The sequence below is a fragment of the Vitis vinifera genome, chromosome 7, assembly GCF_030704535.1.
Source record: "Vitis vinifera cultivar Pinot Noir 40024 chromosome 7, ASM3070453v1".
Lineage (NCBI taxonomy): Eukaryota > Viridiplantae > Streptophyta > Magnoliopsida > Vitales > Vitaceae > Vitis > Vitis vinifera.
This window is the reverse complement of record NC_081811.1, coordinates 3,006,669-3,030,990: the sequence shown is the minus strand read 5'-3', so window position 1 is coordinate 3,030,990 and position 24,322 is coordinate 3,006,669. Positions and strand designations below refer to the sequence as shown.

The 24,322-nt window shown below is 36.8% G+C and overlaps 2 protein-coding genes and 1 long non-coding RNA gene across 7 annotated transcripts; 1 reads left to right on the top strand and 2 right to left on the bottom strand.

Moving 5' to 3' along the window:
* Positions 1-1,409: 1,409 nt before the first annotated feature.
* On the bottom strand, positions 1,410-2,769 carry LOC104879763 (nuclear transcription factor Y subunit B-5). The gene has a single exon (XM_010653744.3). The coding sequence runs from the start codon at positions 2,262-2,264 to the stop codon at positions 1,737-1,739; it is 528 nt and encodes a 175-aa protein (XP_010652046.1). The 5' UTR covers positions 2,265-2,769; the 3' UTR covers positions 1,410-1,736.
* Positions 2,770-5,462: 2,693 nt separating this feature from the next.
* LOC104879765 (uncharacterized) lies at positions 5,463-13,549 on the bottom strand. Of its 2 annotated transcripts, XR_786158.3 has the most exons (4): positions 13,220-13,547; positions 7,441-7,584; positions 6,357-6,526; positions 5,463-6,236 (listed from the first exon to the last, which is right to left on the bottom strand). It is a non-coding gene; the product is annotated as an uncharacterized LOC104879765 (long non-coding RNA). The 2 variants fall into 2 exon arrangements; XR_786157.3 differs by having other exon boundaries at positions 6,357-7,584; positions 13,220-13,549.
* LOC104879764 (uncharacterized) lies at positions 11,540-22,449 on the top strand. Of its 4 annotated transcripts, none has more exons than XM_010653745.3 (3): positions 11,540-11,711; positions 16,261-17,100; positions 20,070-22,449. In XM_010653745.3, exons 1-3 carry the CDS (start codon positions 11,706-11,708, stop codon positions 21,867-21,869), a joined length of 2,646 nt encoding a protein of 881 aa, XP_010652047.1. In that variant the 5' UTR covers positions 11,540-11,705; the 3' UTR covers positions 21,870-22,449. The 4 variants fall into 4 exon arrangements, with proteins under 4 accessions (XP_010652047.1, XP_019076892.1, XP_010652049.1 ...); XM_019221347.2 differs by lacking the exon at positions 11,540-11,711 and adding an exon at positions 14,471-14,608; XM_010653747.3 differs by lacking the exon at positions 11,540-11,711 and adding an exon at positions 14,471-14,643.
* The last annotated feature ends 1,873 nt before the right edge of the window (positions 22,450-24,322 follow it).

Sequence of the window (24,322 nt, the reverse complement as noted above, 5' to 3'; positions counted from 1 at the left end):
AAAAAAAAGAACAGCTCTAGTTTGTAACCCATTAGCAAAATTTCATCATCAATATGAAAACAAGTTTTTGTAATTTGGGGATACGTATATGGATGGTAATCTGGTGCAATTTCCTTGATTCCCAAAGAAATTAATTCTTGTTACAAGTTACAACATAGACAAAACCCTACATCATGGTAAGTTGATAACCTGCATCTGGGTATTGTACTGTACTGTCACACTCACTCATATATATATATATATATATATATATGATTTCCAGAAAATGCGCCTTGCTCCAAGTCTAGCACGTGTCTTAGAGCAGACTGGCAAGGAGACAGGCTGCTACATGTCACATGGAGAGCTCATCACCACATGCTTTATATTTGAGAATTACCACAAAAGGGAGGGTTTTTAATAGTTATTTGGCATTTCCAAATGTCGACAAGCTGTGAAAGAGGGAGAGTACAGCATTGAAGTAGAGTTTCTAGGTTTTCGTTCAATGTCTCTCCCTCCTTTTGTAACCATCAAGAAAATTAACTCTAAAAAGCTTGATTCAAAGTTCTCTCTCATCTATGATGTTTCCCTTTGCCTTGTCTCTTTCAGCCAAGAATCTCTGCACAAAACCTCCAATGATCTAGACATTGGAGTCATCCTCACTTGTGGGAAGATGATCCAAGTTATTTGAATATAGGAGATGTCAACATGACCGAGACCTTGATGGGGTTTTTCATGACAAACCATGTAATGTAGAGCCACTTAAACTGTGGTCCCTGGATCTAGGGTTTTGGAAGAAAACCCTAATTCTGGACACCTTTAGGGCAACTTGGAATATCACAAGTGTTGATGGATACCTGGAGGCTCACACTCATGCTTGGTGTATGCTTGAGCAAGGAGTCAAGGTAGTAAGTTCAAACTGCTAAAACACTCATGGGGTAGAAGAAAATGAATTGGAACTGATGATGAGCATTCTACATAAAAGGCTTGACAAAAGATTCAACAAAACCCCAGGAATCTAATTACCCCATCAATCATTTTTTTTATAGGTCTAATTAATCATCAGCATTCACAGCAGGAAGATGTTCCTAGAGCAAGATAAACCTAAATAATCATTGACAAGAAATAAGCAGAGACCAGCTAAACTAACGAATTGCAAAACCCTAATCATTAATCCTATGTTAATCAAATTTAAGATGCATTATGTCCAGTGAATATGTTTCAATATTGTTGTAATTAGTGTTGAAGATTGGGGTGAGTGGTTTCGTGATTGTCAGTACTCTAGTGTGAAAGAAGGCTAAGAGCGAATCATCCAATTCATCTTAAACTCCTACTTAATATAGTTGAAAGATCAAAAATCAAGGGAAACGAATTAGTAAAATGCATTATTAAGCTCAAACCAAGCCCTAGATGTCATGCTTAAATTCCGAATCGCAAACCAAGATACAAATATCATCATATTATTCTGTAAAACTACCTCCAACAGTGAACAGACCTCATAATTTGAAGCAGAAGATACAAGGATTAGCGCTTGACACAATTTTCACATGATCCTTAAGCTAAAAACAGTCGAGCAAAAACAAGCCCAAGATTTCTAAACCCGTACAAAGGAAAACAGACAAATACTCCTCCCACCCCCAAAAGGGAATGGCCATTTTCATCACCAACAACATATATCATCACATCATCATCATCAAGATCATAATTTACAAGTAGAAATTATAATCTTGATGATGATTTCATCAAAGCTCCTAAAGCCCCTAAAGTCGCTTGGAAAGAGAGCTATTACTCCTCTCAAGCACATTGAACTTCAGTGGAGCAGGTGAAACTGTATGCTTCATTGGTGGTTCACCTCTATAATTTGAAGGTTCATCATTTTCTTCACTAGCCTTACTCTGGTTAGCTTTCTCACCTTCTAACTCCCTATATCTATGCAAATACCTTTTAAGCGGTTCAGCATAGTCATCAAACCCTAAAGTTCCCAAAGCCCAACAAATGTCGTCCCCATTGACAGTCTTGCGCTTCTCCTTGTGACACTTGTCAGATGCTTCTCCAGTCACAAAGCTAATGAACTCCGAGACACATTCTTGCATGGTTTCTTTTGCTTCCTTGGAGATTTTTGCATTAGGTGGCAGGATCTGCTTCATGATCCGTCCAACATTGGCGATCGGCAGCAATCGATCTTGTTCCTTGATGATCCCATCCTCAGCCGAAACACTGCTACCACCTGCATAATTATACTTATGATCATAGTCTCTATCTGCATTAGTACCTATATCATCAACCATCTTGATCTATAAAGAGAAACTTGATCCTGTCAAACACAGACACGTCGTCGCTGCTATATAGACGTTACACACATGTGTATGTGCATGTCTATATGTATATGCACCATGTCCATGGCAAAGGTTCGACAACATTACGTGGCGAGTCATGACGCCAACCTGGTCATTGTCAATGAGGGACACAATGGCAGGCAATTTCCATTGTTGGCATGAGTTAGGTTCCTTTTCTTAGGTAACCATGGATGCTTAGGGGGTTTGTGGAAGCAATCTAAACCCTAAAAAGCTTTAAGAAAAGACACAACTAGCTCAATTATAGTCCAAATGGTCCCCCCATTTGGTCTTTAATCTTTAATTCTCTTGATAAGCTCCAACTAAGAATGTTTAAAATAATAACATTAGTATGAAACTTGTGGACTATATATGTGCACGTGTGCTGATAGAACCCTAAACACAACCAAAACTATACCTAAAAAGAACCTGCTAACCATTGATTAGAAACCCTAGTGTTGGATTACCTAATACTGAGGTTTTTACATGAGATTATGTCACTCTATACAAAGGCAAAGCATTTCGCTTTCCAATTAAAATTAGAAAGGTCATGGCCTAGTCCTGAAACTCTGGATCACCTAGTAAATTAAATAATGCCCATTTGCCTGAAGATTGTGATCTTATAGCTTACATAATCTCGACATTTGGCAGTCGGTTCATGGCCGAGTTGGTTGTGAATCAGGTGAACTAATTATTTGGTGTGTATTAGTTTACTTGTCCTATTCATGATTATGCCTTAATACATTCCCCCCCTCACTCTAACTTTGTGAAAATGACTCCTTGTAGTTCATTTTAGATTGTCTACTAAAGTGTCGGCTAGAATGTGCAATTTTTTATCAACTAAGATTTGTCTTGCTTAAGTAAGCTGGCATTAGTTAGAGGTCCATAGGCTTCAATATCATGTATATGATAATCTGGCAAATCAAAGGTTCCAAGAAAAACAATGAAAAAGTGAGGAACTATTTGATACCATACCCTCTACTGAAATTTGACTCGATTCTTTTGAGGGTTTATAACTTTAAATTTACACCAGAACAAACATTAAGCGGCAAAAAGTCACAGAAGTTCTTCATCCTTGCCATGAATTTTTACCACAAAAGTATCAAGTGTATCCAATCATAAATACAAACAACATCATTTCCTATAAAGACTAGTTCTAGGGAATGGGTTTGGATGGTTAATTATTGGGTGGCTTTTGTCTAAATCCATCCAATAAAAAAAAATTAAAAAATAAAGTTCCTATATGCATAGGTGGTCAGTATAATATTATCAGTAAAGGATTAGCTTGCCGCCTGTATTAGGACCACATGCACCAACTTCACAAGCAAATCCACAAATTGATGAGAATGTTGCCCGTTAAGTTACTAAATGAGGCAACTTTCTTTAACAACGATTACTAGCAGATTAAAAAATAATAGAATATAATAACAATAGGCCTTGGTCCCTCTCCTACAGATGGAAATATTTTAAGGGGAAGAATGCCAAAGAATGTGAATCAATCTTCAGGAAAATTTCATATACCTATCTTTCCTCCTTTCTTTTTTTTTTTTTTTAACTTATTCTCAAATCCCACCTTTAATGTTTTTACATTGAAAGAGAATATATCCCACCCCAGATTTTATATTAGCGTTATCTTGATGTATGTTCCAAAGTTTATCGCTAAGCGCAAAAGGTCCCTGCTCGACTAGCCAATCCTTTTTAGTCCTGCTGTACTTCTATGTGTGAAGCCACTGTGTAGAGAACATGGTGTGTGGTCCATGTTCAAGTAAACAAATACAACTTTTACTCTGTTTATCAGGGAGATGAACAAAAGCAAGAGAAGAAAAACAATAGAAAAGACACACTTATGGGTCTCATAACCTTGCCATTGCATGCCCATTTTTTAAAAACTTAAAGTTTATGGATATGCTAATATTTCTTGGTTTGGGTATTAGTACACCCTTGTGATATAAACCAGGACAGAACCACCAGGCTGGGTTCCACACAATAATGTGATCCACTGATCCAGCAGTCAATAGCATCACTGCATGTGGCATGCTTGGGGCAGTTCTGTCATTTTGGAAGATAAGGTTGGTAATTCTGTGGCCCCACCCCCCCACCCCCACAAATTGTCACGTGGCATGTTATGATTGTGAGACTAGGAACAATTGTAGACAAAGAGATTGTGGATGACTTCCCACAACCCCACCCCCAAGTTTGACACGTCTAGGGTTGGGACTAAAAACAAGGATTCCCTTCACAACAAAGCTAATAAAGAAAGTAATTAAGCAAGTGGGTGATGGTACTTGATTCATGAAAGGGACTTAATGAACAGGCCTATATTTTAGTTTCTGATCATCAAAGTCCTTGGAGGAACTTAGAGGCCACCTTCCCAACTTTGTTGAGATTCCTTCCCCCATCCCACTCACCCCATGCCATACAATAGTGGGCATCTCATATGATCTGATCTAGATTTCCTAAATCTAAGGCTTGGTATAATAGGTTTTGGGCCAATGCTAAAAGTCTTACATGTCAAAGATTAGAAAGATTGCCTTTGTTAGCATTATCTTCCACATTGTTTAGTCTTTTTCTTTAACCCAGTTTAGTATGTCATAACTAAATTTATCTGCTTTTGGAATACATGTTTTGTATGGCTTTTATTCTTTATGCCACTTGAACACACCTTAATGGATGCTTTGGCCTTTTAAATTATTCTTTTACAGTTCTAAAGGACTCGGAGATTAAGACCTTTGACACGCACACAAGATTTATTTTAATAGAGCAGCATTTCAAATCAGCAAGTCATATGGGCATAATCAGATGTGAATGACAACCATAACAAAACAAACCGAATGGATTTATAGAACAATGGAAGCAAAATAACATAGAAATTAAAGCAGAACATGTCAGCATGATTATCATTGAATCTAAAGTGGGGCCATCTAAAACCCTAGAAATTTAAACTACCTGAATCCCTTTCATATATCCATCACAATAATATTTTATATTGGTTCAAAATAATGAAGGTTTTTACAAGGTACCCTGATGAGGTTTCTTCAGTTAGGATATCATAGGCCTTAACTTACAAACTGTACTGTGTCTCCTTAAACCCCAGACCCTACAAAGATCATTAATTTCCCAACAAAATCATGTCATATTAACATAAGTAAACAGTTGAACTAACCATAAGATGGAATTTTATTTAAATCAAATGTCCCTGACAAAGAAATACTACTAAAGCAATCAAACCAAGCATTTTTTTTTCAATCCCCTCTTCTTTAGAGGAAATTTAAACAGAACCAACATGGGGTTATGTTTATGGGATAGGCCCACCCTACAACAAAGATGAAAGATCCAAATTGCGTTGGGGTTGGCCATCCTCTTCATTCACCGCTAGTTAGAACTAAGAAACATCTTGCTGATTGGAGAGATACAAAAGAACTTACATGGAATTTACACATATATGTTTAAAGAGTAACACCCTTTTCCTCGTGAGTTTTGCTTCCATAAACATATCCTTGAAAGCAGATGAAGTAAAAACTTTCCTATAACAATGTTGAGAATGTCAACATCAAAAGTGTTTTCTGCATGTCATTAACATAAGTCGCTCCACATCCTCCAACCAATCAATAACTTACTTCACATAAACATCCATGCCCTTTTGCTTCATTATCCCCATATGATGAGAAGGCTTCTCAAGTTCATTGGTAATAACCTCAAAGAGATGGAAGCATATAGGCTCATACTTTCTCCCCCAAAACCACCAAGAAATAAGAACCGCAGATCTTTTGTCAGGCTTCTGTTGTCTCTTTCCATCCCAATATCTGATGGTTTATTATATTTTACAGTACTACCTGGGTAGACTTGGCGTGCCATTGAAACCCAAGATAAAGAAGAGCATGTTACTTCATGAGCACACTAAGTTTTTCATGTGAAAAGGAAGAGCACCTGTAGATGATGAAAATAGGCAAGGAAAGCCTGAGATGAGTACTGGTAATGGACACATACAAAAGACAAAGCATGTAATGATACAGAGGACTCAGTAATAGCAGTAGCAATTATAGATACCTTATATTTTCAAGAAATCGAGTAATATGTCTTTACTTTCCAAAAAAGCCATGAGGTTAGTTTATCAGCATGCTCAAACTGCTCCACTTCATGGACTATGCTTCCATGTTGACTCTTGTGAACTGATGGCAAACTTCTCAACAGGATTTAGGAGTTGCCTTTGTGGTTGGCTATCCATCAAAATTGAATCAAGAATTGTCTCAATTAATTAACAAGAAAACAAAAAGCTTCAGACAAAAAATTAACACCTGATCCCACTACCAGAGCAGAGATTTGATTGTATGTGTTGCTTACAGAATTTACATTTGATCAAAATATTTGTCAGGGAAAAACAAAAATAAATAACAATCAGATGCAAAAAATAAAGGTTTACACACATTTGAGAGTAGATGAAGCTAAAAAATGCTGCGAGACGAAAACAAATGAAAAAGACTATGAAGCTGCAAGTTTTGGGGTAACAAGCTTATGTGAAATTGGAGATTGAAAATCATAACACTTGGGATGAAAATATAAATCACCACATCTTTCAGAATAAGAAACTTATGATCTTGCTAGCCAATCATTTTTCAAAGAAAAGAACAGGGAAGGAATAATAACAAATGCAGAGTTTCCATCAGAATTTTGATAAACAAAGATAAGATATCTGTATATTAGTGAAAGGAGCTATACAGCAAGGTACACAGGCTGTATACAAAGGGATAAACAAAAGGTATAGCCTGACAAAGGGGAAATAAAAAAAGGTGCTCCCTCACTCATACAGAGCCCACCCAATCTACAGAGTGTTCATCAGATCAAACATGATATCTTATTTCCTGTGTCTTTTCAATGTAAAAGAATGAACCAGAATATTGTACGGCCCCATGGAAGTTACGGTGTAAAGACAGAGGGGTGGTTTTGACACCTTGGGCTACATATGACGCGAAGGTGTAAAGGCAGTCAGGTGGCCTCAACACCTTTGGCCACATATGGAACCGAGTCAATTTAGAAGAGAAAGAAAGGATAAACCTTTAAAGTAAAAAATGTAACATTACAGAAACAACAAAAGTAGAGATGCTGTCTCAAAAAGTTCAGAAAGAAAAACCACCTCCCTGATTCCAGAGATAATTCTTTTGCATTTCATGTATCTGTAACAGCATAACCATTCCTCCGCAGCCACTGATATCTGTTCTTGCAAACAAAATACAGTCCGCCATAGTCACCCTTCCACTCAGCGTCTCAAAACCAAATCCTAAAACAAGATAAAAGACATCACACTGGAGGCCAATCTAATTGTATGAGTCAAGTCCTTCAGTTACAAAAATTAAAGTAATTCAACATATAACTCACACACAAACCAAGCCCCTGAGTGCAATTAACTCATCAGAAGAAGCCTCTAGAACTATAGTCATTGCAATCCCTGTACCAGATTGAAGTGCAGACCTATCTTCACAAAATACAACCCAAACAAACTACAACAACCCCCAAAATAACAACCCTTCACCAAATACAACGACCAAACATAATAAAGGTTGTTGCATTGCAAATCAATCTATGAGTACAAGTCAAATCCTTTCTACCGCGAGTATCAATTCAACAGTCCTTACTATCAAAACAAACCTCTTGACTGCAATTATCTTGCTAAAATGTAGCACTGAATTAGAGCCATTGTTACCCACACCAAATCTAAGTGCAGATCAATCTTTACCAAACACCACCCTGACCAACCCCAAAAAAGAATGATAAAAAGGAAAGGGCAGTATCCCCAAACCCCAAAGCAAAATTGTCAAAATACTTATGGTAGAAAGCAAACCATTTAATTCATTTTTGATACAGTTCAAAACATTAACCTGGAATACTCCTACTTAATGCTTTCTAAACGACCATAGTTCCCACAATCAATTGAACATCTCTCAAAAACATATATATTTTACTGCCTCTCTGCTCCAATCTGGTCAACCATAAAAAAGCAGCAAATCACTCCAGACAAATAGCAGCATATCTGACAATGTCTGTGTCAGCCACTATGTTTGGAGTAAAGCTATCTGTAAATGTATGAAGTGAGTTTTGGCATATTTCATGTCAAAGTCTCATGATAAGTTAGAAAGTTGTGAGTCATCTTGTGTGTTAGAAGTGGCTTTGAAGAGTTATTGAAGACCTTGTGTTGATGACCTCCAAGTTGGATCACCACCATGCCAGAAAAGTACTTGAAGATTGAGCTATGTTTGAGTGATGCTTTAGTGGCATTTAGAAGTCCAAAAATATGCTAATAATTGAAAAGATGATCGAGATAATGGACAAAGAATCAGGAAAATTGGTGGAGAAATGCTCAAGATATGGAGGTTACAAGAACATGCAAAAACAGGATTTAGCAGGCCAAAAAGTGCCAAGCATGAGTAGAGAGGACTGATGGGCCATTGATGAGCAAAATTAGCCTTGTTCCTTGCCTGGAAAATGTGCAACCACATTTTTGTCCTCAGGACGAGCGCATTAACTGCACAATGCCCCTAGGGCATCAGATTCTGCAAATACTGAGTGCACACGGGAAAGGCTGTTATGAGCTTGTATACACAGGAAACACTGCAATGAGGTTGTTATGCTGTTCCAAGTTTGTTGTGGGCTTAGGGACTTCGAGATTTGAATTTTAAGAATCCAATTAGATGGTGCCACATGTCCTTTGTCATATCCAACTGAAAAAGCCTATGGTGGCTCTAGATCATCAAAGAAGTGCTTGGAAAACTCACAGCTGCCATCCATTTTCAACTAAGTTCTGAGAGAGCTTTGGGAGGGAATTTGAAATCTTACCTGAAATTCTTCCTCATCCTTAAGAGAGTTTAATGAGTGTTCTTCAAGCCTTGAAGATTCATTGAAGAGCTGCAAATTGAGGATTGAAATTTCAGAATCAAAAGTGAAGAAAAAAAATCTCAGATCAGGTTTGGGGGATTTTTAGGATGTGCTATCAAGTTCTTGAGATTATGGAGATTGATTCTCCACTTTTTCTTCTTCTTCTCATATTTGAAGTTCACTGAAGAGCTCCCACGGTGGATTAAAAGATACAAATGAGTTTTAGTTGAAAGAGAATTCTGACTCAGTTCTGGAGAATCCACTGCCAATTTTAAGAGAATGACTAGAGATTTTGTGAGCGTATATTTAAAATAGTTGTCTAATTTAGATTTGAGAATCCACAATGCTGATTTGAAGAGAGTGACTAGAGATTTTGTGAGCTGATCTTTATCGTTTTTAAAATTAGTTTCGGAAAGAGCATAAAGGAATTTCAGTTGTTGTTTTGAAGACACCTCTGTATCAGATTTGGAAGATTGAAAACAAGAGGTGATGTTGCTACTGAGATGAGATTGCTGATCTTCATCTCAAGAACTGAGAGAGGATTATTTGAAGATCATATGGAGCATTGAAGAGCTGAGCGTCAAAACTTTAATTAAATAATCAAGATGATTAATTGACCCAATACAACAAACAAAGTTGCTGCTGTTTTGGTCTGTGAATTTAAGTAGCTGTGGCTGTGCAACCAGATTTGAAAGGGGTTACAAAGGTTGTGGAAAATCTCAACTGCAGTTGAGTACCAGTGCATTGTGGATATACAAGGTTGAATCTGTATGTATTAGCAGGGGCTGAACACCTTATTTGGAGGACAAGGTTGAGTGTTGATGCGTTTGGAGATGAGGGCTTGAATTGGACTTGATTAGCTGATCAAAGGAAGACTTGGATTTGATAAGATGGGGCGCCTGCATAGAGGAGGGCACATGGTCAAGCAGAGACTTGAGTGGAGACAAGGGAGGTGTGAGGTAAAACCAACCTCTTACAAAAAGTAGGCACAAATCAGGTGGATCTGTGACTGGTCCTGTGTACTTGAGTTCGGTAAGTCTAAATAGGCCACTCCAACCTATTAATGAAATCTAGGATTGGCAAACTCCCTTCCTCAAGAGAATCTTCAGATCAAGCATACAGAGATTTGATGAAGGCATCTTCCACCTGGACTTAATGCCTTATTTTTGTTAACTCATAGCCCCATTTTTTGTAATTGATACCAATCAAGTGGATGGATTGTACTTTTAAATCTTATGTAAAATTGAATATAATGATCCTTGGAATGCCTCCATGAGTCATGTTGTCAAGTTATCTTTCAAACTTAGGCGCTATATTCCAGTGTTGGCATATCCATCTGCCAGAAGTTAGAACTTAGATCTCAATTAGCACGTTACTTTAACTTCAATAATTCGTGCCCTTCAAGTTTCTATAATTTCCGTGCTTTCAATTGCTTTAAAATAGGGCAAATGGGGCAACCTTTTCCACCATAGATCTAGTTTATTCATAAGCTGTGTAGACTTGTATAAATGCAATATCAATGGAACAAATAATCAAAATTCTTACCATTATCATCATAATGATATTTCCTTAATCAACTCTAAAAATCACTAGAATGTAAAATAATTATTTACAATAGGTTGTTTTAAGCTTCTACATCATAAACATTCAATGAAGATTAGATCTTCCATTTATGTTACCAATAAAAGGGTATGTATTGGCAACTTACACTTCTGTTTATCATTTTTTTGTGCTTTTGTTTCAATGAGAAAGAGTTGAGGTCCTTGTTTCCACAAGGTTTAGTGCAGTGTCAACACCCCTTCCCTTCTTTGGCTCAACATTATTATCTTACCACATTTGTCAGCCTATTAGCCTCCAATATATGCAATTTATTCATCAAATTTAAGCCTATTCATCAAATATATGCAACTTCATAAAAAATTTCAAGCCATTGCCAAACAGAAGACACAATAATGTATAACCCTTGTTTAAACTACTTCTTTTATTTTTCAACTAGCTAAGGAGTTCATAGGTAGATAAAGATTGAGAAAAAACATTTGAATCCTTACATGTTCACTGCATTTCTAATCCATATTGGAATATATATATAAATGTGGATGTGTCCAAAAAGTATGGTGGCAGTTTTTTTATCGGACCCTACTTTTGGTTCAGTATTCTGTTTGTCCAATGTTCAATATGGACACACTTGTTGTCCAATTCTAAATCTTGGTTCAGTGATATAAGAACCTAGTTTCCTATTCCCTCCACAAATATAAAATTTCTGAATAAACAGGGCTTGAAATACAATATAAAGAATCCGCAGGCCTTCATAATAATTTTATTTTTCATTCTTAAAAAGGCAAATCCACTTTTTCCATTCATTATAATTTGCTCATTCCTCTCGGCGGCGGAACAAACGAGGAATGGGCGAAGCAGCACAATGAAAATCCTTAATGCTGATCTAACAAAGGAAACCAAGAGAGCCTGAGATCTTTCATGGAAAAGAAAGGTGTTTGAGATTTAACTAAAGATTCGAGAATAAGAGAATTGATGAAGGTATACCTTGAATCTATTCTTTGTCTTTTAGGTTTTAATTTATTCATATTCTTCTGATCTCTATCTACTATTTTTGCAATGTTCGACGATTAGATCTTAATCATTTCATCAATGTTTTGCTTTTCAATTTCTATATGTTGTCATCTGCTAATTGTGATTTTCTCTAATTGCATTTCCATCTATCAATGGTTCTTACTCCGATGCCAAAAATTTGAAGATGACGGAAGCACAAGGTTGATATCTTCATACATGATTTATCTACTTTCTTTTCACAATCTTAACTAGTACCAGTGATTATTTTATGGAATTGACTGCTGGATAGAAGCGGCTAACCACATCAACTCAATATTTGCTCAAAGTGGGTCAGATCGGACGTAATGCGGTGCTAGGGTTAGTGAATGACATCAAGGCTATGCTTGGTTGGCTAGAATGGGAGAATGGGGAGGGTATTCTATTTCCATTCCTAGCTAACCAGATTGAGAAAGGTTCTTGAAATCTCATTCTTGTATCTGGACACATCAGGAACTATTGCGTGAAATAACCTTCCATCAAATGTCCAGTCTCTCACAAGAACAAGAAAAAAACCTATCCAGCAACACTCTATTGCAGCAATTTTTCTTTGTTTCCCTCCACTTTCTCTATAACTCAATTGAAAGTTTTCATTTTTTAGTAAATTAATAATCAAAATTATTGAAAAAGTCAATTTGAAAATGTCAGGCCTTTCTTCATTCCTTCGCATTCTTGGAAACTGTAAAAATCTCACGTTTCAGTAATCAAATTGCACAAAAAAGGAATTAGAACAATTCTCTCCCTTTCCCCCACTTTCTCAGGAACCAAACAAAAAATTTCCAGACATTTGATGGAAAGCTACATGAAACCAAAATAAAGAAGATTTTTTTCTTCCTTTCCACAACTCTCTTAGCAACCAAACTAAACAAAACACAAAAGCCTCATTTTCCACTATTTCCTCCACTTCCTCAACATCCAAACAGAAAATCCTTAGTAAAAATAGATTCTCATTCCCGGTCACAATCATAGATTCTCAGCAACCATTTCACCTAATGCAATGTGAAAAAGGTCTGCTCTTCTCAAACCTTGCATACCCAACTCAACGAAGCCCTAACCCCAACCATTAGGGGCACAGCTAAGAACCCTTACCTCGTTCCTAGGATTGCACTCACCAACTCTTCTGCATTTTCCACTGCAGCCACCAAGCTCCAGTATAGTACATCACTAGGCGCCAACCCACCAACTCATTTCTCTATAGTTTATAAGATAGTTATTCACAGGGTTCCTGACAACATATTAACAGACATTCCACAAATCCTTTTCTCTACCAAGCTTAAGACCATCTGAATAAAGATAATACATTAAACACCATACATGCAAACTTCTTATAAGCATACTTTCACCAATGCCCTACATTTCTTCATTTCCTCAAGATACAAAATCCACACACATACAAACATAATCAAATTTAAATATCATGAACCAGAACTTTCACTTACCAATTGCATGAAGCGCTGAAATCAGCTCAATTCTAGAACAAGAACAAAGCGGAACCCCAATCCACATGCTGAGAATTCCAAATTCAGGAACTCACAGTCGCCTTCATCTTCTCTCTTCCAACCCCTCCCTCTATTGATCATCCAACAATCCACAACCCCAAATTGCATATCCACCATTCTATAGAGAGAAGAAGAAACAGAAATTAGGGTTAGGATTAGGGCTAGGGCTAGGGCTAGGCTAACGCTACCAGGCGTGGTGACGAAGTCGTTTCTGCTCGGACTCCAACCCTAACCCAACTGGCAAAGAGAACTTTTACATTTAAAAAGACACGTATTTATATATCCATGATTTATTTAATTTATCCATTTGGATTGAGGATGATTTGGTTATTATTTATTGATGATGTACTTCACTTTATAAGATTTATAAATTGACCTCATAGGCTTACTTATTTATGATATCACGCCCGGCCCTTACAAATTTTCTTTCAAATATGCCCTTAGATTTGTACATTTCATATTGTGGCATCAATTTGTACCTTGGCATTCTAACGATGCATGTGAGATGAGTAACATAATGCATTTAAGTCAACGTAAATTATGATTTTGTGAAGTAGCATTTTATATTGTTAAATATAGAATTCGTGTAAGATAATTTTGGAAAACTTTTTTTATATTTAAAATGTTGTATCTTTCAAATATTAGAAATAATAAAAATATTCCTTTAAAATTAGTATCAAATAGCATTTTTAATATACTAAGACAAACATATTTCAAATGCGTTGGACAGTAATTTTGGAAAGTATTTTTAATTTTTTTTATAAGAAAATTTTATTTAGTTTATGTTTAATTTCGAGAAATAATAAAGAAATAAGAAAATAAAAAATTAAGAAAAATAATTTTTATATGTTTGATTTATCCTTTAAGATAGAAAAAATCAAATATTATTTAAAAAAATTAAATTTTTTATGTTTATGAATATATAATTTTAGTATTTTAAATGTTGTAAATATTTGTTATTTAAATAAAAGAACATAACACAATAAAAATAGGTCTATTGTCTCACGTGGCACTAAATGTCATGATTTTAGTGCTCACCGGCGGAAACAGATCCAAAGATTAAAATTACAATTACAGCCATTACTTGACAAACAATTACAAAAAAAGACAGGTAGAAAAAGGTGCAAAGGCAAGGGTAGTATCGTCATTAGTGGATTTTACTCACAGTTCCTCACCTCTCTGCAAGGAGTTTTTCTTTCTTTTTGTATTTATTTTTCTTTTTTATTTTTAATTTTCCTCCCTTAGCTTTCTCTCTCTACTTTCTCTCTCCTCCCAAGTCCTCAAGAATTCAACCATCGTATCCATGAAAGCTCCAGTCCCTCATACGAAGTAATCTTCTTCTCCATCTGTGTGTGTCTTTCTCTGTATGTCTCTCTCTCTCTCTCTACGCCTGTATTTGGTGTTTTTGTTTTTTTTTTTTTTTTTTATACACATTCTTTTTTTCGTTGTTTTTCACAACAAAAGTTGACAATCGGGGTCAATAGATACATAACCATGAAAACCCATTTTCCCAGTTTTGCTTTTTCACGTGGGTTTTAACGTTCAAGTCCTTCCATGGAGGTTAGCTAATGTTCTTCTCAATCATTCTCTGCATGTTCTGCTTTCTTGTTTGTATATATTTTAAAGTATTTTTCTGTTAGTGTTTCAACAGTAGTTCAGTGTACTGATGAGTTGATTTTTTTTCTCTCTTTGTGAAGTCAATATATGGAATTAAATGGGTTTATGTGAGAATTCTCATAGAGAATGGATTCGTGGTGTTTGGATGATTTTCTTAAGCTCGAATGCTGTTGGTTTGTTTGAGATTATGTGATGTTTGGTGTATTGAGAGTAATATTCTTGATGGGTTTTTTAAATTTTTGTGTTGTTTTAATTCTGATTATGTATTCAATGCTTGAAAATGCGTGGCAGCTTTCGATATTGGTTTTGGGTTTGAAAATGGATCAGGGTATGGTTCGTTTTGTTGGTAATTAGGTTGAAGCTATGTGCTTTGTTGTTTTTAACGAGTGTGTTGTAAATGGAAGCTTATTTGCATTTCCTGAGATGTGTGGATTGAGAATTCCCACTAATCTATGTGGAGCAAATTGAGAATTTTGTCCTGAACCATGGTTAATTATGGGTTAATTTTACATTTTCCATTGTAAATGTGGGAAACATGCTCTCTTCTCTGATGGTACGGAACTGCCTCTATGGGGCAGTGCTATTTTTGGTGTAAATTTTGCTGCTGGCTTTTATTGTTCATGTATTTCGGCAACCATTTGTAAATAAAAGCATTTACTTGGTAAATTGTGGTCTGAGAAGTTCTCTGACCCCTCTTAGGTTCTTTTGCGTCTTTCCTGTCTAAACAGCTTGTAAATTTGTCTCTTTGACCATGGATTTATTGTTGGTTTGGGCTGGTGTTAGAACATTTATATATTCGTGCTGGCATTCATACTGACATTGTGGAAGAACCATATTTTTGCTGCATTATAAAATAAACTACATAACAATACTTTATTTGCTTTGAAAGCAGCATTTCTCTAGATGTTGTTTGGATGACACAGTTAGTCTGGTGGGGATGAGCCATCTTCTAATTTCATTTATAGGGGCTGTGAGTTTACTAGAAATCAGAACTCAAAAGTTGACATATGAGTCTGTTTAAGGGACGAAATATAGACCAAGAATCTGACTTTAGCAGACACCTCCATGGTATTTGAGTAAATTTTGTTGGTGATCAAGGCATATGTGGTGAGTGTTCTATGATTCTAGGAATTGAAGCATGCCCATTTCTCCAATTTTTATTGATGAACTATTTATTCTTAACAATTCAAATCATGTCCATTTGGTTGGGATGTGGCTTGCTCACACTTGTAAGTTCAGAATAAAGGAATTGGGTGTGAGACACCCTTTATAAACAATTTTATCCAAAGTATTGTCATATTTCAGGTGTTTGATTCTTGTAGATTGAGGTTTCTGAACTCAAATTTCTTTTCAATTTTTGGCAGGGGGATTCAATGCAATTGGATAGCATGGATGGTGTTGAAAATGAATCTGCCAAGCATTTCCCGCCTCCATGTTCTTCTGATATAGGTGATAGCTTTGGAGATCCACAGGTACATCCTCGAGTTGGAGAAGAGTACCAGGCGAAAATTCCACCTCTAATAGAAGAATACACTCACTTGCAGCTTACATTGAAGTCAGCTGAAACAGAGGTCAAAGATGATGTTTCAGACTCTTTTCTATTAGGATTACCCATCCCAGTCATATGGCCCCATGATGAAGCTGAAAACACCAAACAGCATGCATTGGAATTCTGTGGTAGTCAAGCTGATGCAGTTCATATAAATGGGAATTCAGAATTTGTAAAGAGTGTAGAAAGCCAAATCACCTCACGCAGCCTGGATGCAGAAGTGTTTATTGATCGTCTGGATACCATATTACATGAGAAGAAAGATGTAGGAGGATTGGCTAACTCTCAACCTACAACTGAAGGTGCTAAGATGGCCATTGATAGGCACAAAGGGTGCTCTCTGCTTCCAGGCTCCATTGCCAGATCTTGGAGTGAAATTGAACATAATAGTTTTCTCCTTGGTCTATACATCTTTGGAAAAAATTTTCTCCCCGTGAAACGATTCATGGAAAGCAAAAAGATGGGTGATATACTTTCCTTCTATTATGGAGAGTTCTATCAATCTGATGCATACCGTCAATGGTCAGAGTGCCGGAAGATGAAAAGTAGGCGGTGTATACATGGACAGAGGATTTTCACAGGGTGGAGGCAACAAGAGTTACTTTCACGTTTATTTTCTGAGGTGTCAGAACAGTGCAAAAATAGGCTGGTAGAGGTATTTCTATGATGCTCTTTTACATGAATGCTCATAAGTTTGGCTTCTTGTACTTAACAAATATGGTTAGATAGATGTGATACTAAATACTAAAAGTACATCAATTTTATCAAATATCAACAATGATTTTTCTTCATGTTCATATCATTTAGTCTTTTAGAGTTACAAACCACTTTTAAAAATATATAGTTGAAACACTTGACTATCAAGGGATTAGCAAGGTAGATTACACGTTATAACCTCTCTTTTTTGCTTCGTAAGTGTCATAATTGATTTATTCATCTGTTCCTGAAGCAGATAAATTTTGATTTTCCAGATAAGTTGTTTTTCTGATGACTATGCTGGACTTTCAAGAATGATAGAGGTCATAAATTTAGATCTCACTACCCTGAGATATGTCTCTTGTAAATGAGACTCTTCAAGTGATTTTTTGTCCAATTAATAAAGGGAGTAGCCAAATTATGATAATAAACCTATGATGAACAGAACAAGCTATCAATGCTACAATGTGTCTCAGTAGAATATTTCATCTATTTTCTTTATATTTTCAGAATATTAATAATTGTATGCTTTCCTCTATTTTGTTGGCATTCTTTTATTTTCAGTAGTTTTTAAATGAATTCTTAACAATATAGCATATAGCACCTAATTTTGTTTCGGCGTTCTTGCTTCCATCCTTCTGCTTATGCCTTTTCTCCTAACTAGAAGAAATAAACCAGTCTTCTACGAAGAAAAGAGAATATGTACTTTCCCATTGTCACACATTTTGAGTTTTTCTTTTTGTTTTCCAGCTCTTTGAATTGGAAAACTCCATTTTCTTTATGGATTAATATGATAGGTCTGGTGGCAATTTGGCCATAGAGATATATACTTGCGAATTCCCTTATTTTTCAAGTGATGGACTTTCCAGAGGTTGACCATCTAATAACCTTGTTAGTTTAGTAGGAATAATGGGAAATTCACCTTGATAATTTGGCTTACCTTTTTAAGGCGATCATGTAATCCAGATCTTTGGCTAAACTTGATATTTTAGTTGCTTATGATTTTCTGGCTTAGTTTCGTATTCCCTTGTGTTCTCTAGGACTTCTTTTGAAACTGTCTTTATTATGGAAAATGCTAAAGAAAATCAAATATAGTTAAAATTAAGTAGAAACTTATGCATTGTCAAATTATCTCATCTTTATATAAAAAATTAGAATAAGTGAAATCAGTTTGAAATAACATATAAAAATACTTTATTGATATTAAATCTATTTTTTTATTTTCCTTCTGCATTTCCTCTGATTTTCTTTCCATTGAATTTTCCCTCAAATTTTCCAGAAACCAAATATAGCCTTAGGTTCACAACATGGCAGTAAATAACCTTGCTGCCAATAGCAAGCAATTGTGTGTTAAATAGCAGTTGGGAAACCACAAATAGCATGCTCTTGGATAATTTACAAGAGAGTCAGATGGGGTCTTGAGGTTGATGAATGCAAAATCTAGGTATACCAAACATGACTGTATTTTAGAGTTTGAAGGATTGTATTTCCAACAAGTTGATGTGGAGGTTTGATGCAGTGGTTTGTTCTTGTCCATCGAAGACATATATGTCAACAAGATTGTCCTCTGCAGCTAATGATGTCATTCATACAAATTTAGGTGAAGTGAAAACTGATGGTTGTCAACTTTAATTTGGATGAAGATGGAGTAATTAATTCTTTTGAGGCTCCCAAGGAGTTAAATGATTGAGTTACTGCTGTTTCAGATTGGTTAGACAAGGGTATCATGTAACTGAGCATTAGGGTTGTGTAACTACAATGGAAACTGTAGGAAAAGTTCAGTTGGAATCCTGACATTGTCCCAGAACTATTGTTACCGAATGGGTTTCCACCTATGTGGATGTTTCCGTGGAATAGGCTTCTTTTGGCTGATAATTCAGAGGTCTTTTGGTCTGAGTTTTTGCACTTGGAACAGATTGTATGGGATTTTTCTAGTTCAAAAGGTCTATTTTCAGTGACTTTAGCCTGGTGCATGACTCAGGTTACAGGCTACAGAAAAGAGCTACTCCTTCCTCTTGAGTAGGAAAAGTAGGCTCACAAAAGGGAACTGAGTTCAGATCTGCTAAAAGAGCTGTTAATAGCTTGCTTAAAGTAGTTCTGGTGGTTCTGCCTCTGTGGTTCAACTGACCATGCAAGTTATCACTTGTGTGAAGCTGCAATGGAGAAGGCCTTAATTCATATTTGTTGCTTCCTATTGGTCACTAAATAGGCTCTTACATCTTCTGATGAACTACCCTGTAAGCCTACAGAAATAAGTTTCCTCTAGTACTTATGTTGGATTTATATTGCTTTGTAGGTTTTTGGTTTGTAACAAGTGTCTTGGCACCTGTTGCATGATTTGTAGTTTTTACAGCCACTATTGAATTGCCACCCCGTCTTGACTGCACTGGTGTAATTAGAAGTTCTTGCTCTGTATCTTGACTTGATAGGGCCAAAACTGTTTCAATCTTTCTTTCTTAACACACGAGCAGACGAGACAAAAGTAAGTGCCAAAGTGTATGTCTGAGTTTTTATTTTGATTGTATGGTGATAGAAGAAGTGATGAAGGTCATGCTTAAGTTTTTAGTTCTGCTTCTGCATAAACTAAGGTTGCTTCACCTTGGAGATTGATATTTGGCTTTAAAATATTAGAGATGATAACTAGAAGCTGATGCAGTCCCCTGTCAAAAACATGTTTATGTCTTGACCTATGATATAGGTTTTATTAGCCACATATGTAGCACTGAAGCATTTGTTATTCCAGTAATTGCATTCCACTGGTCTATTTTTTTAGCTCTTCACTATAACTTGATGATTGCTGCAATTTATGTGCATCCTATAGTAGATACTCAGGCTGTACTTGTCCAAGTAGATTTATTTTTCTATGTTTGTATCGGGAATATCAGGAATGCCAAGTCCAGAATTCATGTAAATTATGCATTGTTGCAGGTCTCCAGGGCTTACGGGGAGGGAAAATTTTTGCTTGAAGAATATGTATTCGTTTTAAAGGATGCAGTTGGGATCCATTTGCTTATAGAAGCAGTTGGAATTGGCAAAGGGAAGCAAGATCTCACTGGCATTGCCATGGAACCTATAAAAACCCATCGTGTTTTTTCTCTTCGTCCTGAGATACCAATTGGAAAAGCATGCTCCTTGCTTACGTCCGGGGAGATAATCAAATTTCTTACTGGAGATTTTCGGTTAAGCAAAGCCCGATCTAGTGATCTCTTCTGGGAAGCTGTTTGGCCCCGTCTTTTAGCAAAAGGATGGCACTCCGAGCAGCCTAATGATCAGGGTACTTCTGGTTCAAAGCATCCTTTGGTTTTTCTCATACCTGGCATTAAGAAGTTCTCGAGGAAGAAACTTGTGAAAGGAAACCATTACTTTGATTCTGTCAGCGATATCCTGACTAAAGTTGTTTCAGACCCTGGGCTACTTGAGCTAGAAATTGAAGCAACTAAAGGCAGTGAAAACAAAGAAGAATACAGGTGGGATGCACAGATAGAAGAGGACACAGATGATTTGTCAAATCAGCAACGCCATTGTTATCTTCAGCCACGAACTTCCACTTCTTATCAAGATCTAATGAAGTTTACAATTGTTGATACTAGTTCTGTTCATGGAGAAGAACAAGCAAAGATGATAGCACTGAAAAGCTTACCTATTGACACTACAGATATATTCACTCACCCTACTCTTTTTAATGAAACTGAACAAAATACACCTGAAGAATATGAAGATGAAACAGAGGTAACTAATGCTTCAGTTTCAGAAAAAAATTTACCTGATCGGGGAGCATGCGCCAACTCACCGGAGCATGTAAGCAGCATTCTGAATAGTGGTGTTCCTAATGAACCGTGCTTGACAACAGTAGCAGTAGCAAGTCATGAAGGTCAGAAAGCCAGTGTATTCAATGAGAAGCAGTTGAGGAAGACCACAGACTATGAATTCAGCCAGAAGGTGAAGTCTGTCCATTCAAATCTTTTAGCCCCAGTGCCGAAAAGGCCACGGTTAATTGTTTGTGGGAATGGAGAGTCAAGCCGCAAGATTGAAAAACTACCTGCTGACAGCAAGGCAAAGGAAGAGAAGTCCTGTTGCCGGTCAAACCCACCTGATGCATGTGAGAAAATGGTTGTTCAAGTGGTCCTAACTCAAAATCTATCATCTGCCAGTAGTTCTGCTAAGGGAAGTCCAGATGAGAGCAATGAAGGCACTCGCGGTGAGAGCTGTCCAAGAACACAACTATCTCTTGAGAAACCTGAGCCCCGTCAACTGATTGACTTGAATGTACTTCCAAGTATCCCGCCTGAGCTTGCAGTTTATGAATCCCTCACCATGCAAACAGTGGCTAACCATGGTAACTTGGGTGCAAATGAGTCATCTGTCCTACCTGAAACAAGCCAGCAGCCCGAGCCCCCAAAACTCTTGGATGGCAAGGACAGTAAAGAACAGCAGTCTATGATGAATGGCAGGAGGCATAGTACAAGGAACCGCCCATTGTCCACAAAAGCATTGGAGGCTCTTGCAAGCGGATTCTTCAACACAACTAGGAAGAGAAGGGGTGCGGAAGCCTTACAACAAAAAAACTCAACACCAAAGTCTTCTCGACAGGTTCGTGGCAGGACTGCTGCTAGTGGAACTCTGAATAATGATGCTGGAAATAATACTGCAGACTTCAGGATAGAGAAGGGAAGGTTGGATGGAGCCTCCAGTAGTAATGCCAAGGTGGTGGATGAGTCTCAGGAGTGATCTGAGAGGACATAGGGCCCATTCGCCAGGAGTTTTTAGACCTTGCTTATCATCAAAGTTCTGTTCCTATTCAATATCCTGGTCACTAGAATCTGGAGATCCCTCCTTGTTCTAAATGCTTCTGTGAAAAATAAAAAGATCGCAGCAATCTTCTTAGGTCTTCAAACAAGTTGCAGAACACACACATAATGTTGGTGGAACAAACCGGATGATGCAGTCATAAATGCTAGATGAAGCACCCTTGCGGTGCTGAAGCTTAGGAAGGAGAGGTGGAGAGATATTTCATTTAATTGGAGTTGTTTTATTTTCAGAGCTGGATAATTTCACACATCCTGTTGCAGAAATGCTGGTTGAGTTTTGGCTAGAAAAGGCTTCGAGCCCCTTACCAATCTTGATGGCAATGCAGAAAACAGTGTTTCAAGTTCTCAGTTTAGGACTGAAACTCTGTGGCCTTATCATCTAAAGGTGAATATCCATGATTATCATCCTGTTCTAATAAGTGGAGTTTTTCTCCTGTGAATTTTGAGGATTTCCCCATCAATAATAAATAGATGTACTAGTTAGGTTTTTTTGTGTTATCTATTTAAAAGTTAAAACAAAATAGATAGGAGAAATGAACTTGATGAAAATTTTCCCTGCTTTTACCATCAATTCAACTCTGATAATGATGGCCAGATTTTTTCTTTTCTGGGGAGAAAATTCTTGGCCTGCCAATGGGCCTCCACATAAAGGCGATTTAATTGCCTAAATGTTATATTGTAGATTCAGAAAAGCAGCCTCTGGGTCTTGTGATACAGTTTCAATCAACAATCATGGGGATTAATGAGGTACACAGATTGGCAACTTCATTTCTCAGAGAACTCCTATGCGCATAAAAGTTTTCTGATGTGTGGAGGTGAAGTCCTTGATGGGTTTAAGGCTATAAAAGTTACAAAGCCTCACCCATTTTTAAGGGCTTCCAACAATGACTAGCTAATGGGGTTTCGGTGCAACTCTGCCATCGTTGGCGTTTGTATAGCATTTAAGTTCATGTATTAGAGCCTAAATGGGTATTCATTCTCCTTTGATATTATTGACATAACTTCCACTTAATAGTAGTTCAATATTTTAGCGGGTATCTCATTAGAAGTCGGTGAATTCATGGTGAGGTAATATACATGATGATCATCTTGCTCTCAGTTTCCTTTTGAACAATGGAGCTTCATAGTAATATGGAAAAGATGATGTCCATGGTGGGAGCATGTTACTGCTTGAACCATGATATGCTCTCTGTGAATTATTTCTGTGTTCTGGAATCATATGGAACTTGTCTTCTCTGTATTTTGTGTTCCACTGCAACTTAAAATAAGATTTCTCTAGGCGATATGTAGGCATCCAAACCATGGAAAACCCAAAGGACTATCTAAATCTAGCATATAGTGCCAGCAATTAGCATATTCCCTCTTCACTGTGCCAGATCAAAGTCCTCCTTTACTGGTTCTGAAAGCAGGCATTCGACAGCTTCCCAGATGATTTTCATGCTATACAGACAATCCATACACAACCCATCAGACTCTTTCATATCCTTGCGTGTCTGAAGTATTCATAACAGTTTCCTTTACAAATGTTCTTCATAGTCAAATCCCTCATAGGGATGAAACAAGAGAAAGTTGGGTACTCATTTTTTAGCAGTATACCTAGAAGTTGTTAGTCACCAAACCTACTTCTAAACACCTCCTTCACTGCTGCTGACAGATCCCCCTACATGTAGACTGATAATATAAGGGCAGTGATAGTGACCACCGCGTGGATGATTAGTATAAATGATTATATACTGATAAGCCTTTCTCCTTTTAGATCATCTTTGTATAGACTATAGAGTCAAAAGAGTTCTGGATTTGTCCCAGATTTCTTTTTCCCCATGCTTATCTGCAATTACAGTACAAGGCAAAGGCCAGAACTTTCATAGAAGGAAAATGACAAACCTTGACTTTTGTGAAGAATTTTTAGGCCCATTACCTCACTATAAATCCACTCTCTATCATTTCAATTCATTCTGAAGACTTTCTGGGTTTACAAGATTACTTAACTGCAGAATTCATTCCTTGAAATTCTTGGCCAATCCCATCTCCAAGTGCTCCATATTCTAAACAAAAATATAACACCCCAAGCATGCTTCCAATCGAATGGTTCCATGCCTTAACGGCAAAACTAAATAATTGATTAAAAATTCATTAATCTCCTTGCCATACAGGTATGCAGTTGTCCTATAACGACACGAATCGAATAATCTAACACTAATACTGAGCTTAAAATTACCATGAAGTGATCAATGGGCATCAAACTCTGTCAACATGTCCATATCATCACCAATAGATTATCAATTCTTTCTCTATTCAAAACATCATTTTCATGAGAAGAGACTCATAAACTATGCTTAAAAATAAGCCTGGCTGTCTCTTTTGTTGGTTTTA

Coding starts and splice junctions, on each gene's coding strand:
- LOC104879763 (XM_010653744.3), bottom strand. CDS start 2,264: ATGGTTGATGATATAGGTACTAATGCAGATAGAGACTATGATCATAAG.
- LOC104879764 (XM_010653745.3), top strand. Junction 17,101..20,069: donor GCAAAAATAGGCTGGTAGAG/GTATTTCTATGA, acceptor GCATTGTTGCAG/GTCTCCAGGGCTTACGGGGA.